This window comes from Brienomyrus brachyistius, unplaced genomic scaffold (assembly GCF_023856365.1).
Source record: "Brienomyrus brachyistius isolate T26 unplaced genomic scaffold, BBRACH_0.4 scaffold117, whole genome shotgun sequence".
Lineage (NCBI taxonomy): Eukaryota > Metazoa > Chordata > Actinopteri > Osteoglossiformes > Mormyridae > Brienomyrus > Brienomyrus brachyistius.
The window spans coordinates 79,100-99,463 of NW_026042392.1; the positions used below are offsets into that span (position 1 = coordinate 79,100).

The window sequence follows — 20,364 nt, forward strand, 5'->3', positions numbered from 1 at the left end:
TTGTCCTTTTTATCATATGGACTCTACTTTGAATATAACAACTTCTAAGGTTTACTACTAAGCATACTCTGAGTTTAATTAATGTCCTGGTGGCAGCTCTCCAGTTAAGTGAGATGAAACTAATAACCTCCTGTGTGTGGAAGACTTTCAAAGCGTGCTTTCAGAAACAGCTGGTGTATGGTGGGGGGGGGGGACTCAAGGCAGTTTATAGCTGACATATGTTACAGCTTTGTGTTTCTGAATATGGGGAAGTGAGCACGGTGGTGTTTACTAGTCTGTTATTTTCCGTTTTTGCAATCTCACTGGGGAAAACAAGTACAGGTAGCGTAGATCTGTGGAGACGTGGGGCCTGTTCTCACGTACAGAATGCTGCCCTGTACTGCGAACACAAGCACATTTTCAGCCACGGTTGTTTAGCAGCAGCAGTGCCATTGGCTGGTTTTGTGAGCTCCCTGGGAAGTAGGATTCCGTGTGGCAGTGACATGTGGTAGAGTAGGCGTCAGGAGTTGGGATGGGGTATGGAGGAGAGGGAATACGGGACACTGGAATATGCAGTTACCAAGCGCAAGATGATTGGTGGGGGGAAGGGGGCTTATTCCCTGATCATAAGGCACTGCATGAAATAAACTCAATTATCAATCTGTTCTGCATTTGCGAGGAGCATTTTCTTCACTGCTGTCTTGTTTTGTGGTCCGACCTCCCATGTGATTCATCTGTTTCTCCCCACATGCTTGTAATGTGCGGAAAATTAACAATAAATTGTTCCTTTTTATTGGTTCTCCGCCATGTTCTTCAAACAAGGGGGATGGGACCTCAAGCTGCCAGTAAGTACTGATACTTCTAAAGTTGCACAGCCCCTTTGTAAGTCCTGCAGCACATTTCCAGTCAGTTTTGACTCGGGAGGGTAGGTGTGGACCCTGGGGAAAAATGGGCAGCTCTCTTGGCTGTTTCCTCCTTCTATACCTCTGAGTGAAAAGACACGGAGGGGGGAAATGTTTAGTCTGGGACCAGGGGAACAAACCTCTATTCAATGTTAGTTTGCATTCCAGTGACTCCATTCCATTGAATGAAACTCGAGAGGGATGCAAATGTAAACATCTTTTAGCACGTAGTTTACGCAGATTGTGGAAGGTGGCAGTATTCGGCATCTGCCTGACTGCCACAATGTAAAAACTCAACAATACAATAATAACAATAACCAATAATAAAGTAACAATTATGTGTCATTGTAAGCCACATATCATCGACAGCATTCAACAGTACTACACAAAATCGGCAAATGTCAACGCGCTGTTTGATTCTCCTAACAGATAAATGAAATCTAAATTAAATGAAATATCTCCTTTTTTCGTCTATTTCAAATTGCTAGTCGAAATTATTCCCAAACAGGGACAATTTTGTAGTTTTTGCTTCAGTTATTTTTTTTCTAACTCTGAAAGAAGAAATAATCGTAATATTTCGGGAACGAATACCACAGTAAATTCGGGAAATATTTTTAAATTAATGTTAGTGCTGTTTTAAGAAGCTAGACGATTAGTTTTCGATAGTACAGGTTACAGAATGAAAAGGTAATTTTCTTGGAAAACGTGTTTTGTTCTTCGGTGCGCCCTGTTATCACGTAGACCTGTTTTCAGACCTAGACAGTAGACACGTTGAGGCATTTTCTGAGCGTAAATCAAATCAAATCTACCACAAGGAAAGTAAAACTAAAAAGATTATCTTTTTTTCTCCTTTCAGCATAATTGGCAGTGTAGCGCGCCCTTAACTTTAGTAGCTGCGGGAAACTGGGAGTGGGAAGTAAAGGGTCAGGAATATTGTGGGTGGGGATAACCCTTTTGGGAAAAAAAAATCACGTGTTTGAAGATCAAAAGAGGTCCGCTTTATAGGACTAGAAATAACAGCGGGCGAGGGAAGTGCAAAAGAAGCGAGGCGCCTCGCAGATGACAAGTCTGTGAGGGAGCAAATAAGTGCGTTTCCGTGCATTTCTCGCAGTTTGCTCGTCGGTTTTTTGCGATCTCTTGAGTTTTCGTAAGTGCTCAGATTGAGTCAGGGGCATTCCCCAAGCAAGTGGGAATTATGTCTCGATCGGCGTCGACTCGCACGGCACTATGATGACTTCTCCGCGGAGCGATCCAGTGGCCTTCCTGATCCTGGTGACCGTGGCGGCTTCAAGAAGCGCCTTTGCCAAGGACACCGCCTTCGTGGAAGTGGTTCTGTTCGAGTCCAGTCCCAATGGGGATTACACGACTTACACTACGGGTCTGCAAGGTCGTTTCTCCAAAGCTGGAGCCACTATCAGTGCAGAGGGCGAGATCGTACAGGTACGGGGTCACGGAAACGCTTGCTTATCCCCACGCATGTTGGGCAGCATGCGGTGCCTTTTCTTTTTACTTTGATCATCCTCCACCCCCAACTTTTTTTTGGAGGGGGTGGTCCCAAGATGGCTCCTATTTTGTCGTGGACGTCGACTCGGGTTCAAAGATACATTTTTGTTGCAAGCGGCACCCTGTCGTTTGTTTGATATCCGTAACCTGCTTGAAGTTATTTGGTAACTCAACCTGACAGCTTTCGATGACCGGTGTGTTTTGTGTTTGACTTTAATCGTAATATTGATTCAAGGCGAGTATGTAAAAACAAGTTGCAAAACATTTTCCAACTAATTGTATTTATTGTGGATTATAATCGCCCATAATTGCACACGAGCCGTTGAATGTGATTACAGTATTGCAATGCAGATGGAGATCACTGCGTTTGTGCGACTTAGTCGCTGTTTCAGACTTCGGCGTGAATCAGTTGGTTTTATTGGGCTTCATGCAGACAGGTGGGAAATCTATCCAGTGTTTATTTGGTGTTGATACCAGTTAAAGATGAGCCCGGTCGTGATGGCAGTGAGCGTCCCGCCACGTTTTGGTGCCCCAGCACTATGGATTTCGTGCAGCAGAAGGCGTGATCTCCGCTGCTTGCCAGTGAATTCTGGATAGTTTTCCGTCTCTGACAACAACATGGCGTGTGGCATGGTCCTGGTTCGTCAGCTTCACTTATTGCAGCTGTTTTTGGGGAGCTGAATGGAGATTGCATCAACATTTTTTGGTATTTGTTCTCTGTCATCCGATAAGAAATTTATTATTGTATTGCATGTAAATTAGCTGTGTTTAAGTATATATTTCACTGCTACGTGTAAGATGAAGGAAACGTGAACCAATAGGGTTGTAAGATCAAACAAACAGGACATTCTCGTTAATGATTTTTTTTATGGGCCGTTAAGCAGTAGTGGCGTTAAATTGCTATAATGCTGCTTTTTAAAATCACCTGTTTATGTTACAGCCAGCGTTTTTGGGCCCTTTTGAAATAAGCTTGTCCTGAAGTCGTATAGTTGCATAGGCGGCGGGAGTCCAGATGAGCTCATGTGGCGTTTGTGACCGAATGTGGCTTTTTAGGCGTTGCGTATTTCTAATTAGCCTCTTCCAGCAAAAATCATAATGGAAAGCTTCACTGGGGCAGCTTTCCTGAAAGTAGCAGCTTCTCAGCGGGCGCTTACTGGTTAAAGTGCTGGACTTCAAACTGCTTATTAACTCCACGTGGAATGCTTTATAATCCAGTGGTTTTCAAATGTCTTTCTGAGTTAACCCCCGTTGGTTGTTGTACTGGTTCCGTGACTACACCTGATGGTCTGTTTAAAGTAATAGAAGTAATGCTAATGCTCCTGTTTTTCATAGTGTCATGAAAGAGTCTCTTCTGGTCTTTGAAATGCTGCTGGGTGGTCTCTCTGGAGACAGCAGGTGGATCTGGTAATTTGAAGAGTCTTTGCTCTGTGTGTGTTTGCCCTGCCCCTCTGAGTTTGCTAACATCATACAATCCAATGCACTGACATTTTCAGCTTTGTTTTGGCGTTGGGGATCAGGTGAGCTTTTGCTCTCTGTCATCTATGGCAAACTTGTATTATGAGCCGTTAGTCTGGTTGCGTTGAAGCTCGTGGGAGTTTATTATACAAAATAATGTTCTGAGGACAGAATGAAAAGTGATTGGTCCAGAGAGAGAACCAATCATCTTGTAGAGCAGGTGGGCGCAAGCAACTAGAGGAGTCATGATCAAAACTGATTGGTTGGTCCCACCTCCTCTAGTTACACTAGCACCCCCTCTATAGTCTGATTGGTCGAGAGAGATATCCAGTCATTTTTCATTGTCCTCAAATTCTTTTTGTGTGAAACTTCTATGCTCTGTGCAAGGGGGTTGGTGGTTGACTTTTCGACTCGCATGGGTTTCCCGTATTCTGTTGGTCATCGTACCCCCCTCCCAAATTGCCCAATATGAGGATCAGGGTAGTCACTGTCTGGTGTGGTCGGAAGTGGCACGGTAGCCCCCCTGTTGCGTCTGTAGCATCCTCCCCACGCCCAGCTTACTGGAGGAAAGGTCCAAATTCAGTGTGGATATAGAATACAGGTATGCTTATGAGTGCCAGACCGGTGCGGCCTGGTTTTGGCTGGATTGATTTCAAGGGCTGTGTGAATAAGGGCTCATCCCAAAAACAAAATGTCAACAAGAGAATTTGGTACATTTAAGAGCCTTGTGTTGATCATGGCCGCTGGCCGTAACACACTCTGCTGCAGTTTCTGTGTTTGTAGATAATTAAAAGGATTCAATTGCTTCCCACCGGCACTAAACCTATATTACAGCTCTTTCTTTCTTCATGACTCTGGTTGCCTCAGGTACCAGGTGACATCATCCTGTATGTCTTTGAACGTCGTCTTTCAGGCAGTTAAGCATGCGTTCGGTCGGTTGTTGTCCTGGAACTGTCACCTCAGCGCCCCCTTTGAGTTCCTCTCTGTCCCTGTCTGTCTCTGGGTTGCCATTACCTGTGTCTGATATGTTTATGGTTAATTTTTATGGTAAGTTGAGCCAATTAACGGGAGGGAGGTTAGGGAGGTTTTAATGTTCAGTCCAGAATTGCACTTTGTTGAAGCAGGAAATGTTTGTGGCATGGTTAAACCACAAACACGTTAACTACACCAGCAGCATTCACATCCAACGTAATTGCAGCCAGAATTGCATCCTGAGCTTCAGGCCTTCAGGTTCAGTCAACAGTTGCTCTAATGCGAGGTGACTGAGTGTTTTCATCACTGGAGAGCCAATGTATGCATCATATCAGGTCTTTCCGGTTTCTTGTGGCATGTACACAGGGGGCTACCTGACCTTGCCTTATTACCATTTGGCCATTGCTGCAGGATTTTCCCGTTTCTGTGTGACTAAGCAATTTATATCAATGAACAGGACAGTGTTTGTTTGCTGGATTAGGCTTCACCGAGATTAGTGTTGTAAGCAAATTCATTTTAAACTTCAGAGTTTTGCATATTATCCGGACAATTTTCAGAGCCCCAATCTCCTGCAAAACCAGGCTTTAAGTGCAAATGTAGGATGGATTTAAAAAAAATTTTTTTTTAACCTACTAACTACAGTCACCTGATTGGGCGGCTGAATCTCAGAAGCCTACTAATATGTCTTCCAGGAGGAATTGCAGTTTCTTTCATGGTCTGGGCTTCTGTGCAGAGTGACTTCCCCCCAGAATGCACTGTACTTTCTGGGTACTATCTTGGCACAATCCACTCTTGTCTTTCCAATGGTGTATTATCGAAGTTTTATGCTCTCCAGTCTTCTGGTTGGGGTTTTTGATATCTAATGCTGAGGTCTAGGGTTAATATGTTGACGTTGGACTAGATCTGCATTGGATGGTATATAGTGGAACCCATGGAAGTGCTAGATCGAGCTTGGGCAATCAAAAGGGCTACATCTCCTTCCTATCATTGTAGCTCACTTGCACCTTCTTGGATGATGGAGAGATAGAGAAGCCTCTTATTCTGCCATCCCGGGCGGCAGCATCAGTAACGCTCCTTGGAGGTAATATCCAACCCCTGAGAGACTGAGCTGGGCTGGTTCAGTCCCTAACCTGCACGGGCGCCTGGTCCACTTACCACTCGCTCTACTGGGCTGCTGCCTGCGCAGGCTTGAGCTTAGTTTTGCCCTGTGTCACATTCTGCCTTAGAAGGCTGCTTCTCTTGTTGATGGGTCTGACATGCATGCTTCCCTGCTGCCACCCATGGGCCATATAATCTGACGGAACATGAGCAACCACAGCTCAAAATCAGCAGCGGTGGGCTTTTTGTAGCCATGGAGACAGCATTGAGCTTGTGGTATGGTGTATGGTAGTAGAGTGGCTATTCTATTATGATCAACAAGCTTGTTGGGTTCTCGGGAGTAGCAGTGGACTGGATCCAGTCAGTGTAGGACTTCTGGTGGGTAGGGTTACCTTCAGGACACTTAATACAGCTGTATGCAGTCTCTGCTTTGTTTGTGTGGAGATCTTGTGTAATTCAGTTTCCTCCCAAAGGTCAACGAAATGTTTTCCGTTTAACTCGCAATTGTCAGCTCGCATGACCTCTCCTTGACCTCTACTCTCTTCACTCGCAGTAGACTGGCTCACAAGCCCAGCTTTGTCGCCCTGTTAATCTGAACTCCTGGTGAAGCAGTTACTGATGGAAACGTGCAGACTGACTCGTGTTCTTATTGGAATCTAAGCTTAATTTTTAAATTGTATTAAAAGTCCTTCAGTGGTGGGGGGGGTTGATGCTGCTAATGCCAGAATCTTAATAAAGGCATCAAAATAATTACTACATCCTAGGGTCTCAACTGGTCTGAGCCAGTCTTGACATGGATAATTTGAGTGGGATGAGTTACCGTATGATTAATTGACTTTCTTGTAAAATTTCTGGGAAAAAAATGACATTCCCGGAACTCTTTGATATGCCCGCCCCCACCCCCTAAAACATGTGGTTGTGTGTGTGTGTGTGTGTGTATGTGTGTGTGTGTGTGTGGGACATTTTAAGAGCAAATTTGCGATCTACTCATTCCAAAGTCCCCTGCTACGGACTGGGGTCAGGGGTTTCCCTGGGGGTTTCCAAACGGCACCGACCTTCTGGAGAGGCCAAAGGCCACAAGTTATGATTCTTTTGAACGTTATCCCCTTTGGGAAGGGAGGACTATGGGAAAACGCTGCAAATCCCTCGCCAGCGATGCCACGGTCCGTCTGGTGTGTGTGTGTCATCTTTCCGGCATGACTTCAAGGGCACTCCGACGAGGTGGGGGTGCGCGTGAGGGTAGCCGCAGAACTGGGATCATTTTTGGCTCTGCCCCTAGGGGGTCTCTCGGCTTTGATCTACCGACTCTCCCCCACCCTTTACTGGTAGGGCGCTTCATTATTCTGCAAGAACCTCCTTCCCGATTAGCAGAACACGGCCACTGGGAATACATGTGGTCCTTTGTATCCTCCGCCACCTGATCCTGATGGGTGCCGGGACGCCTTCTGGTGCCAAGTAGGTGCACCTGACACTCTGTGAAACCTGCACACCCACACTGTGATAGGCTGATGTGGCTCTTTAATGTGAGGCTGACTCCGCCCTTTGGGGGAGGGTGTCCATCGCCCTGATGCCGCCTCTCGCGCAGGGGTGGCTTTTGGGAGCTTGTGATCAGGCCAGTCCATCAAAGCATTTGAAGTAATACTAATTCATGAGGTTATTGGGGAATAAATTAGCCTTTTGCTGCTTAAGGGACCTCGTCATTGTTTGTTTCAGTAAATTTTCAGTAAAAACGTTCTAAAACAGCCAGTAAATAACTTATTTATAAAGCATTTGGGCGTTTTTATAACTGAAGATGGAGGTTATAAAAAATCTGTTTTCCTGGTGGTGTCGGTCCTTGGCGAATACATAATTACTTTCTTATGCTGCTGCGTGTGTGAGGGCAAGATGCTTTGGGTTGTACTCATGTTGCTTCAGTATTTTGGTAACTTTCATAGCTCAGATATGTGAAAATTTGACTTGTACGGTACTTGTTCTTCGGACAAGCTTTTATATTTATGTATTAAAAGGCATGACTTGGGTGAAACCTGTTCCAGTGAAATACTTCGAGACCAAAGGATGTCAAGGTTTCTCTAAAATATCTGACTTTTTGAACTAATTGCGCATCCCCAGAGTATCGCTTAAATCTAGCCAAATGGAAGCCTTTTTATCTACGTTAGCTGAAGACACCCGGCCCTCTCCCAGAAGAAGCTACATTTACACACACTTTAATTACTTTTGTTACCGTGGTTAGTGGCATGTTTTCAAAGGGGTCGTAACCATGAGGTGGGATTTGTTGCGTTTGAAGTTCCCGGTTCGTGAAGAGACACCTGACCCATGACCTCGCCCATGCCAGATGACGGCGCCCCCTTGTGGTATTGATTTGGCAGGTTGCCGCTTGGCGTGCGCACAGCTACCTGGTGGCTGGATGTGTGACTTGCTGTCTGGGCTGTTTCAGGTCCACCCCCTGGGTCTCTGCAACGGCAACAACGAGGAGGATCTCCATGATTACGGCTGGGTGGGTGTGGTCAAGCTGGAGCAGCCTGAGCTGGACCCTAGCTGCCTCACAGTCCTCGGGAAGGTAGGACCGCATTTTCCCCTCTGTGAGGTTGTGTGATCGCCATCAACATCCAGCTTTTATTTGAGTGTATGAAGTGTGTTTCCTATAAATTAAACTCCACTAAAACACTGTCCCCCTAAATAATCTGCAAACAAAATGGCTGGCGGTAACATCCACTGAACCCTGCTGATGAATAATAGCGGGCAGTGATGTGAGTGACTGCGCATTATCTAAGATCACCCCTCAACACGCACACATACATGCACACCTATAATCCTATTTTCACTGCTTTTGCTGTTGGGCTATGTTTGGCAGTAGTGGTGTTGATGTGGAGGAGAGGAGGGTGGGGCCAACTGGGGGTGTGCAAAGGCTTCTGGGTAAATGAGGTGGGAAGGGGATGAAACTGTCAGTCGCAGCATCTTGAAAAGGCCATTGAACCGACGTGCGTCAGTTTGCAGAATAAAACAAAACAGTCACTGCGATTGTTCTAGCCTTTTGGAAACGGTCAGGTCCCAGCATGCCCGGCGGTCCCAGTTTCCGGGCGGAATGGCGGCGCCCTCCTCTGCACGCCCGCCGTGCCCTGAGGCTCCGCCTTTGTTTGCTGTCAGACCTTTTGAAGATGAAACTCCACTGGCGCCGGCAGCCCCTCGCTCGCCCCTCGCCCCTCGCTCGCCCCGCCCCTCGCTCGCCCCACCCCTCGCTCGCCCCGCCCCTCGCTCGCCCCGCCCCTCGCTCGCCGCTCGCCCCTCGCCTCATTTCAGAGCAGTTTGTCTAGGTTTCAGAGGTCATGGGGTCTCATTCTGGGCCAGCTGGGGTGGGGGTTGGGGGGGCAACCTAATGGGGGTTTGGTGGGTTTTTCCGCTTGTTCTGTTTGAGCTGACAGACCAGGGATTTCAGAACACATGCATGTTCCTGAGCCCCCACTGCTAAAAAACGGGTTTAACCTTGGCTGCTGCGATGTACGGCGTGGGATGTTTGTTTGGATTCCTTGATTTCTGGCAATGAATTGGATAAAGTAAAATAAGTGATAAAGCTCTGTTAATACGTGCTAAGACATCACTCACTGTACACTGGCTTACAAGAACAGCTTTGTCATGTTCATCTCCCTGCTCCTGCCCTGTCAGATCAAAGGAAGTGCCAGTTATACTATGTTTGACCTTTAAATATTGCGACGGGGTAAACTGAAGGGAAGAATGCGAGGGCACAAGGAAGGCTTTGTGTGGTGCAGTGCGTGAATGTCACACGTCGGTCTGCCTGAGCCGCAAAGCATGCTGCAGAGCCTCGTAAGTCATATCCCATGCTATAAACTCTGCATGCCAACTAAGAGTTTCTGCCTGTCCCTTTTCCAAGTTAAGCGTTTGTTAATGTGCCTTTTAAGATCTTGCTTTAGTAAAAGCATGATTGAATCACTTTGAAATGTTCTTTTAAATGAGGTTTTCACCTTTGGGCAATTTGAGGCTTAACTCATTAGAAGTTCTTACTTTCTTGCTAATGTGCTTTCTGGCATGTTTTATCAATAGGGTCTGAATTATCTCCTAAGTACCTGTCCAAGGGTATTGAGTGAGATCTCGGCCTGCAGCACAAAATCTGAGGTTTACTGTGATCTTCCTGGGGAGTCCAGCACTGGCTGTATCGGAACCCCAGAAAACCATAGGGGTCCTGCTCCCACCTTTCAGCAGACCCCCCTCCCATCAGAGAGTGTGATGTAATTTGGTCAGGAAGTTATACAAGCATGATGTAGGGGGATCATCCAGCTGTGGGTGCACAGGTGTGCGCGATGTCCTGCACTGTCTGATTTGGATGCCAATCACCGTGTCCGGAATTTCACCACGGTCCCTAAACCTTTTAAACTGGGGCTATGGTGGCATTGCACTCCGGAATTTCACCACGGTCCCTGAACCTTTTAAACTGGGGCTATGGTGGCATTGCAAATCCTTCCCCTTAAATGATGTGCCTTTCTTGGTAAAATGCTGCAGGTGAGCTTGGAGAACTTGGTTATAGCTTCAACGACGGGAAGTGATACCATGAGCAGCCTGGCCTTGATGGGAAGGTCCAACAAACGAGACGCTCTGGTTTGTGGCTGTTGCATTCATAGCCTGGTGAATTCCGACTTAAACGTGAAATCCCTGATGCAGTGAGCCGTCCGTGTGCGACGGCAGGTGTGCTCTGGTGTTAGGAAGGGCGGACAGAGGCCGACAGTGTGACATTAGCGAACAATGCTGATGCAGACAGTGCTTTAGGCAAGTTTACATAGCGATTAGATGCTGAGCCAAGTTTACAGCAGTCTCCCTCTCTTATGGTTCGGTCATTAATGTGCTCGTCTGGGCGTGTATAGCGTGACTGGTCTTTCATGTCCAGTTGACGAATCAGACGGCCGCCTCTGGTTCGACCTGTTCTCCCAGTAAATGTCCTAACGAACGCCTTTCATCTCTCTGATCTAAACGTAATCATCTTTCCGGCTTTTCCTCCATCTTTTTCTAGTTTCTGTTCTTCCAGATTCAACATTAGATTTGAATATTTTTGGGTGAAACTCGTAAATCTTTGTTTGGAGCCTTTTTACTAGTTGACGTGGGAATAGAGTCTTTGTTCATAGTGTGTTTCTCCTCAAAGTCCATAATAATAATAATAAATTGACTTGGATAAACCTGATCCTCTGTGTGCTCTTTTTTTTTTTTTTTTGATCTGATTTGCATAATGCAAAGAAGCTTGGTGATAGGCTGAGGGCCAGTATCCTGCAGGAAAGCAGAGTGTCTTAAGCTCCTTGAAGATCCCACCTCGGTTCCGTCATAAGCAGCCATCGCCGGATCATGCCACTCATATCAAAGTCTGTGTGGAATCATTAAACAGTCCTTTCAGTCATGAGACCGAGTTGGAGGTATCAAGGAGAAAAGTGTGAAATAAAAATCTGCTATACAACCTCAGATTGTACTAGGGCAGGTACTGCAAAGTCCTAATTGCCTTAATTATACTGGCTGAGGGATCCTCTGATTGGCTGTAATGGAAGGTTAGGACACAAAATCAGACCTGGGCATGTCCTTCCCCTGCAGGATAACAAGCCGCTTAGATGCTTTGCCAAAGGCCTGCGTCTGGTGAGGTGGCTCTCGAGATGAAAATGGTGTGAATTTCCATTCAGAGCGGATGAATTTAATCTGGTGTTTGGTTACAAGCGGGGAGGCTGCCTTGGTGATGGATTGACCCTGAGGCTGATTTTAATCAGGTCTGAAGCCCGTTTTGCTTCTTAGCACTGGTGCCGTTTTTGGGCTCGGTCTCTCGGCACACAGCGCCGCTCGTTCTGCCCCAGGGCGCTGTGTGGTCTCCTGGAGATGCCCCCGGCCTCCCCACCTCCCTCTTCCCGTTTGGCACCGTTACTCGGGACTCGCGTCACGCAGTGGCAGAGAGCTGAGGGGCCTCCCTGGATCGCGGAGGACTCCGCGGGGCCTCCGCAGCCCGGCTCCATTACTGCTGTCATGGCTGTGACGTTGCCTCGTTTCCCGCCTCAATTAGACGTCCTGCTTTTCTTCTCATGACTGTGTCCACTTTCGCCTGTCATCTGTGAAATGGATTTTTTAATCGCACTGTTTTTAGGTGTGAGGATCTGAAACTTGGGGAGTTTTAGCCTCTGTCCCTTCATGAAACAACCTATCAAAAACCGCAACGAGAATCTTCTGTTAATGACACACCGGATGGAAATCACAATGGCTCGCACTGTCTCCGGTTACCTTGTCGCACCTGGGGATCCACTGGGCACAAACAGCTCGATCCTGATTTGTTTAAATAACCATGAACTTTTTAATGCAATTTGGCCGAATTGCTTTTAGATATCAATGAAAAAAATTGAATGCATGTACATATTATCTCAGTATCAATTGATGTATAACTAAAGGAAGGAAATCGGCACAGCAATAGAAAAGACAAGTCAAACACCAGATTTCGATACTTTGTTTTGTTTCTTTCTGTTTGCGACACTGTAAAGGCACTGTTCCCTTTTCTTACAAATTCCTTACTGGGCACTTTCAGAATATGTGACCTGTTCTGGCCCCAGAATGTCGCTGTGCAGTGAGTGCAGCCTCGACCTTCCCAGCCCGGTCCGATGGGGATTCCCATGTAGTCATGACCATAGTTTCTTGCCTTTGCGTTGAAGCCTGAAGATGTTAGTTCATCAGTCTTGTTTTCCATCCAGACCAGGAGAGCTGTCCAGAGAGGGGCCACCGCAGTCATCCTGGATGTGTCTGAGGACCCTGGTGCCATTGACCAGGTTGGTCAACCTCTGGCACCTTCTGCTTAGTAAAAGATGAACAAGGATAATAATCTCGTATAAAAGTATTTGCTGATGGCATGTGTCATATCCAACGTGTCTCGTGCGTCTTTGAAGCTGGACCAGGGCTCGGACATCCCCCTGAAGAGGCCGGTGGTGTTTGTGAAAGGGGGTGATGCGGTGAAGCTCATGAACATCGTCAACAAGCAGAAGGTCGCCCGTGCCAGGATCCAACACGGACCGCCCCAGGTGAGCGACGAGAAGCGTGTGAAAACGTGAAAGTGTGTGAGAAGCGTGTCGGCTGGATCGTGTGTTTTGAATTCGCGTGTAAGTATCGTGTTGGCAAGGAACAAAAGACGAGACCCAGTTTTGGTGTGAAACCACAGGAATGATGATAATCTCAGTGGTGAATTGAAATACTGATAAGTCATCGTGACACTGATAGAAATGGGGAAATCTGCCAATTCTAAAACTGAGATCATAGCAGGTTTTCAGCATGAGCAAATTAATGTGTTTTGGACCCTGGTTTCACCGTTTTCCGGGTTGACGAGTAATGATTTTGGTGTTAACTGCCATTTGCGGGGCTCTTCATTTTAATATCTCCTGGCATGTTCTCAGCGTCCCACTTACCATCAATCTGGAGGTTAATCAGCCCCTGGAAAGGCCTGATTTCCCACTTATGTGAGCTTTCCTCTCCACAGCAGCCGGCCGAGTATTTTGACATGGGCGTTTTCTTGGCCTTCTTTGTGGCGGTGTCCCTCGTCTGCCTCCTCCTGCTCATCAAGATCAAGCTCAAGCAGCGGAGAGCCCAGGCGAGTCTCTCCTTTCGCTTTGGCGTCGTTTTTTTTCCCCGTAGACCTCATTCTGTAACGTGGCACCGGGCCAGCTCCCGATCAGCCCCGAGGCAGGAGCTATGGTTGGCACTCTGAAGCATCTCCATGGCGTCACGGTCGGTCTCGAAACTCGGCTAGCGGCCATTAGTGCTCTGATGGACGGCTGCTCTCCTCTCCCGGCAGGGGTCGGTGAACAGGGCGGCCATGCAGGCTCTGGAGAAGATGGAGACGCGTCACTTCAAGGCCAAGGGTCACCGAGACTCGATCTGCGGCAGCTCCGCCTCCGATTGTGCCATCTGCCTGGAGCGGTACCTCGACGGGGAGGTCAGTCGCCGGACGGGGTCTGGTTATAGCAGCTGCACCGTAAACCACTTCAGATAATCACCACTAAGCTAACAGCTGCACTTTGTGGGGAGCTTATCAACTCTGCCTGCGAGGCTTTTTTCCCAAGACGTCCTAAGTAAGGTGCCAGTGAGGTTCACAGCCTGCAGCTCTGCTGCCACCTGCAGGGTAAAATGAACAAATGGTGTGTTTTTTTTTTTTTCTCTAGAAATGTATGCTTGCAAATGAAAGGTTTTGGTTTGTTTCTGATTTCGATGGAGGGATTAAGGGATAAACTTTAAGACCTTTATTTTATGAGCTCTGCCTCCTGCTTATGTAACCGGTGACCGACAACACCTGCGACGCACCTTTTATATTTTACTGAAAGAAGCTTTTATGCAACCACTCACTGAAGCTGAACGATTAAGCATTACTGTGGGAGTCTATCAGAATGCCGTGTGGTGAGCCCCCCCCCCCCTCCCCAGAGATCAAATTCAGTTCCACTTCCAGTTCGATATTGATGTTGTAATGAGCCAGGAAGTATCTGCGGTACTGGGTGTTGAACAGCGAGACTCATTTAAAACCTAATTTGGCAGGGAGGGGTGCAACAAGGTTAAGTGAATAAAAAATGGTGTTTAACGCAGTGTGACAAATGCCCAGTGTTTGGCTGTTGTCTTCCAGTAAACGAAAAATGCCTCACCCCCGTAAAAGGCCCAGTCGGGAGGAGCATGGCAGATGGAAGTAATTAAATGTACGTTCCTATGTGGATTTAGTCCCACACTTACTGTGAATGAAGAACGACGACGATAACATTTGTCTGCTTAAATAGCTGCTCATTCAAAATAAAGGTCTTTGACTTTTAGAAAGCTGGTTTTTAAATGCTTCTCATCCTGACTAAGCTTCTAAATGGAGGAACAGTGGGTTTTAAACATAGAAGGGAAGTCCCTCGACCACCCCCCCCCATCCCATGATTTCTCTGTGTTCTCTGACTCCAGTAGGGCTCGGAGAAATTATGGATTTTTTTGATAGTTCATTATCAATCCATAAAATTTTACAGTGTTAATATATGCCTTTTCCCAGTGACTTTGAAAATATTTTCATAGAGTTTTACTTGTATTAGTCCTGTTATCGTATAGTTTATGGGTGTCGGACTCCAGTCCTGGGGGGCCGGAGCCCTGCACAATTTTTAGTTTACCCTCGTTAAACACACTTGATTCAACTCCTTGTGCTAATTACCTCACAACTCTTGAGCTGAATCATTTGTGGTGGAACAGGGAAATAAATAAGCTACACAGGGCTCCAGCCATCCAGGACTGCAGTTTGACACCCCTGGTATAGGTGTGCTGTTTCCATTCTCACTAATAAATTTCATAAAGTTAGACCCTTAACAACAATGGCAGAAGGTGGCTCTCTGTATACAGTGACTTTGGGCCTTTAAGCAGATGCTCGTGAGCATTTTGCATTTAGAAACTTAAACGATGAACAGGAGTTGGACAAAGGCAAAGCCATCTGCAAAGTGTGCAATGCAGGAATTTTAGCATTCCTTGACATATGTCATATGTACGGCTCGCACGGACACACCACCCCCCCCCGCCTGTGGTAACATCATCCAGATCAGGTGCACCCACATGAAAACGAGGACGATCCAATCAGTAATGCACGCGTTCCTTGATCGTTCATTGGTGAGGAAGATGAGAAGAATCGGCAAGAAGCTTGGACTAAAAATTGTATACAAACATACACCCTCTCTGATCAGACTGAAAATAAACATGGCTAGTGGATTCCAGGATAGGTTGGATGCAGACGTGTGGAAGTCCTGGGATGTATACGCGATTCCTCGTCACCTGGAGTACCTACTTCACGTGGTTTTCCCTCATTACTGTCGTCTCACACCTGATCATGCTGACCAACTTCTCTTTTTTTTTGCATAAAATCCTTCCCACTGTCAAAAATGAACAGGCTTTCTCTGAATGTTTTGTTTCAAGCCCTGTCTAAATAGTAAAAAATTAAGTTAGCTATGTGCTGAAAACATCAAATGTTAACAACTAAATGAACTGCAAGACCGACACAAAAGCTAGTCTTTTCTGGTTGTTTAACAGGGCATCATGATAGCTACATTACCTTTTGTTTGTTGGTTAAATAATGTCAATGTTTGGCATTATTGTACGCAACGAACGTTCTAAAGACGCTTTTGACAAAATTGACAAATTGGCACTTGTGAATTGAAATCAGATTGGATTGTGAGGTCAGGGCTGATTTTTGTCTGGCTCATCGAAAGAGAAATCGCAGAAAATGTTTGTTTGAGTGCAGCAGCAATAATGACTTGAAAATAAAATATTTTAACTGCAGCGCCCCCTGCTGGTTCCCCCCCAGGAGCTGCGGGTGATCTCCTGTGCCCACAGGTTCCACAGGAGGTGTGTGGACCCCTGGCTCCTGCAGCACCACACCTGTCCTCACTGCCGGCGCAACATCATCGGTGAGCTTCTGTGGCACCTACAGGGCGCTCAGTGCTGCAGGTTTTGCTTCAGGTCTTGGTACAGACATGAGCTATTTGGAATAGTGGAGCTGCTGTGAGTTGCAGCTTATATGGACGTTAACATTTTGGTCCATTTGAAATTAAAGTACATTAATTGGTTTGCCCCTCGGCTACATGTCATGGCTGGATATTTTGTGCGGGGGCCAGTTTTTAGATTGGGTGGGTGGGGGCTGCTGCTCATTCTTAGATTTCTGTTTCTCCTCCGTGTAGAACATCAGAAAGGAAACTTTAGTTCTGCCTGCATCAACTCGGGGGTCCCACCGCATGGTCGTCGTCAGAGAGTGATACTCCCGGCCCACCACCCAGGCCGCGTGCACCGCACCACCCCTGGATACCCCAACTCCAGTGCCGCAGGTCTCCGTGGCAGCCTGGCGCCCACAGGGACACCGACGGGTGGGCGGGCCGATCGCGCACTGTACGCCCAACGGTTTTCCGCCACCTTCCGTGGCTGCCCCCCCATTCGGCAAGCAGGTGGGGCCTCCTCCCGGCTCCCGGCGGACTACTCCCAGCCTGCAGGAGTCTGCGTCCAGCCCGCTGGGGCATACCACCAGCCTTCAGCCTACTCGTCCACCTTCAGGCGTTCCAGGCTTCATGCTCGCTCTTTTCCCAGAACTCCCTGTGTCTCCCCAAACGACACTATGTACCAGCACTACTTCTACCAAGGGTTAACTTTCCCCCAGGGTCCGAGCAGTCCTGGGGCTGAACAGGTCCTCCCAACATCCAGCCCCATTTGCCCCGCGCTGCTCCACACAGACTTTGCCCTCGGCATCCATTCCTGCCTTGGCCCCGCCCATACCTGCTACCATGGCAACCAGTCAGTATGCAGCGGTTACCTGGGAGATGGGCCTGGCAGTGACAGTAGCAGTGGTGCCCGGTGTGGAGGTGGCCGCTCCTCCTCCAGCGACTCGATGCTGGACTCCACGGAGATCAGCAACCGGGCCGTGTTTGGTAGCTGCTCCACCTTTCGCAGCTCGCTGAGCAGCGACTACGACCCCTTCGTTTTCCGCAGTGGGAGTCTTGGCGGGAGTGCGGGGTTGGACATGAGGAACGGTAGCCCCCCCACCCAGCATGGGCGGCCAGGGTCCCCTTCTCAAAGGCGACAAGACCTGCTCACCCAGTGCACTTTTGACGTCGACAGGAGAAGCTGTAGTTCAAGTGAACCAATGGAAAGAAATGGTACTACACCATCTGGGGCTGTAGAGGGCGCCAGAGTGGACTCCCGTGCTGTGGTTCAGGATGACCGAGGTAGTCACACTGTGGCCTGTGGCTGCCATCTCAAGATCCTGCCTGCTGCCGCTAAAGAAAAACATTATCAACTTGGAGAGGCTACGTTTTTGGAAATGGTTGATGAACAGCGCATCCAGGGTTTGTTGACCCAAACTTCCCATGCAAGTGGCCCATGTAACGACGGTCTTGTGGATCAGGCAGACGCAGAGGACCAGCCCTGTGGCTGTTCCACGGAGGACCATCTTGGTTGGGACAGCGGCCAGTGCTGCTGCGTCCACCTCAGGACCACCTCTGACCAGGCCCGGGCCGGCACAGGCAGAACAGAGAACTTCTGCAGACCGGGTTGTCAGGCCCACAGAACACCACAGCACCTAGACCCCCTCAGGCACCCTCCTGCAGAAAGGGAGGGGAAGGAGCTAGCTGGGGTGTATCATGCCGTGGGGAGCGATGGAGATTCAGCATGCTCTCGGAACATGTGTCCCGGCCAGCAGGGGGAGCCCAAGGCCTGCTTCCCCACGTGACACAGCCCCTCAGTGCTGCTGGTTAATGTAGACAGTGTATGGAGAGGCCACGCCCACTCGCTTTATCCCAGGTGCATGTTCTACCTCATTACGCATGAGTACCCAGCATGCCTTGGTCTGGGGCCTCCTTCAGAGTCGGGATCCCAAAATCCTGTGGGCCCATTGTGAACTTGCGCATTTGTACACGACAAGCTTAGAATGTACCATGAGCATCTAATTTCTTTGGAATGTAGTACTTAATACTCAAGATTGTATAGTTATGCAAATATCGTACATATTTTTTTGCTATTTTTTTATCCGAAGCAAAGATGTTAAATATTTTAAATTATAGTGCCTAGTCTCAGGGGCCATGGTGGTGCAGTGGTTAGCACTGTTGCCTCACACCTCTGGGACCCGGGTTCGAGTCTCCGCCTGGGTCACGTGTGTGGAGTTTGCATGTTCTCCCCGTGTCGTCGTGGGGTTTTCTCCAGTTTCCCCCCACAGTCCAAAAACATGCTGAGGCTAATTGGACTTGCTAAGTTGCCCATAGGTGTGTGTGTGAGTGTTCCCTGCGACGGGCTGGTCCCCCATCCTGGGTTGTTCCCTGCCTCGTGCCCATTGCTTCCGGGATAGGCTCCGGACCCCCCCGCGACCCAGTAGGATAAGCGGTTTGGAAAATGGATGGATGGATGCCTAGTCTCAGTATTCCCTCTTGACATTGTGGTTCCTGCCCATCGTCGAACAGGTGGATACATTTTTGGTAGCCCCACACGTTCCATGCAAACTTGAAGCTGACCAGGAAGAGAAGTGGGAGCAAAGGATTATGGGAGCAGCATGGGAAATGCAGGCTCTTCCATCCTGAGAACCGTTCTGCCCTCCTCCAGGGTGAAACTTTCTCTTTCTTTCTTTCTGGTACCTCGCAGAAATTCACACCCTGCCGATGCTTCTGAATGTTGTATTGATTACGCATGATAGGCACTTCTTTGCCCAGTTGTTGCAGCATAACAATTTTAATTGCAATAGGTAAAGCTGAGCTTGTCTGCATATATTCAAAGCAAAGGCTCGAACTGAACTACGTTACTTGCATGAGTTTTCGGAGCTGGTTTGTAGCGACTGCCCTCTGGAGAATTTATCCTGCTGTTGGCATGTTGGCATTACCCAGGTATGAATGTGTGTATATAGAATTTTATGAAATTTTCATTTAATGCTTGAACCACGGCACCTTCTCCATCGATGGGCTTTTAGACATTCTATCTATTTATGATGTATATTTTGATATAATGTTTTGGCTACATATTTTTATGTAACGAAATTTCTACTGTTTTGTGCAAATATGGCGTGGAGGGTGGTTGGCATCCCAGGTGGCAGTAAGGTCTACTTCACTAAGACTGTTGGAGATGCTTGTCTGGCACATAATGGCAACCAGCTCACGTGAGACCCAGGGGGGGCTGTAGGTACTTAGGAAAGAATGTGTCTTTCCACCCCTCGGACCTGACTGCTGTATTTGGAGCTGCAGACTTGGTTTCCCATGGAAACCAGACAAGTAAATAAACGTAGGCTTAGTGGTTACTGCTGTGTTCATGAGTTATCTTGCTGCATATCTGGACTGAACGGAGGTCCTTATCCCTTTTAGGCAACTGAAGCGCTCACATTTTATTTAAGTGGAGATCCGGCAAAACCTGGAATGAAAATACCTAGATGCTAATTAACATTACCTGGCTGGTTCAATATTAAAAAATGTATACTGTAAATTGGCAACATGACGAAATCATTCACACCAGCAAAAACCAGTTAAAAGAAAGAAAAACATGATACAGAAACCTGTGGATCCTGTGATTCTCGTAAGACAGAATTTCACCCCCTTGGGGGGGGGGGGGGGGGGGGGGGGGTTTGGTATTTGTCTGATTTGTTTTCTATTTTTCAGCACTTCATGTATAAATGTCATAAACATTTAAATGTTTATTGTGTTATGTGCATCAGTCTTTATGCATATGCCAAACATCTAAAGAACCTGTGTTGTATTTGCTATTTTATTTTATTCATGCCCTGTCTTTGAGTGATGTAATTAATGTGTACACAAAGATTGCGTTTGACCAAAAATGGTGCATATTTTTTAATCTGATGTAAAATTGGTACCTATTTTGGGATGTATAGGGGAAAAAATATTTTTTGATGGATCCAGTGTTTTAAGAATTAAATGCACTGTCACATTCTACCCAAGCTTCTGTGTGACAGAATGGACTCCTC

The 20,364-nt window shown here is 47.4% G+C and overlaps 1 protein-coding gene across 2 annotated transcripts; it reads left to right on the forward strand.

Annotated features, from left to right (window-relative positions):
- Nucleotides 1-1,625: 1,625 nt before the first annotated feature.
- On the forward strand, nucleotides 1,626-20,332 carry LOC125727760 (E3 ubiquitin-protein ligase znrf3-like). Of its 2 annotated transcripts, none has more exons than XM_049004669.1 (8): nucleotides 1,626-2,321; nucleotides 8,344-8,466; nucleotides 12,626-12,700; nucleotides 12,818-12,949; nucleotides 13,405-13,512; nucleotides 13,717-13,857; nucleotides 16,228-16,330; nucleotides 16,601-20,332. In XM_049004669.1, exons 1-8 carry the CDS (start codon nucleotides 2,109-2,111, stop codon nucleotides 18,136-18,138), a joined length of 2,433 nt encoding a protein of 810 aa, XP_048860626.1. In that variant the 5' UTR covers nucleotides 1,626-2,108; the 3' UTR covers nucleotides 18,139-20,332. The 2 variants fall into 2 exon arrangements, with proteins under 2 accessions (XP_048860626.1, XP_048860625.1); XM_049004668.1 differs by having other exon boundaries at nucleotides 1,627-2,321; nucleotides 13,402-13,512.
- Nucleotides 20,333-20,364: the final 32 nt, after the last annotated feature.

Excerpts from the sequence above, each read along its gene's own strand:
- LOC125727760 (XM_049004668.1), top strand. The coding sequence starts at position 2,109 with ATGATGACTTCTCCGCGGAGCGATCCAGTGGCCTTCCTGATCCTGGTG. Across the intron at positions 12,950-13,401 it reads TCCAACACGGACCGCCCCAG|CAGCCGGCCGAGTATTTTGA; the intron begins GTGAGCGACGAG and ends TCCTCTCCACAG. Across the intron at positions 16,331-16,600 it reads CTGCCGGCGCAACATCATCG|AACATCAGAAAGGAAACTTT; the intron begins GTGAGCTTCTGT and ends TCCTCCGTGTAG.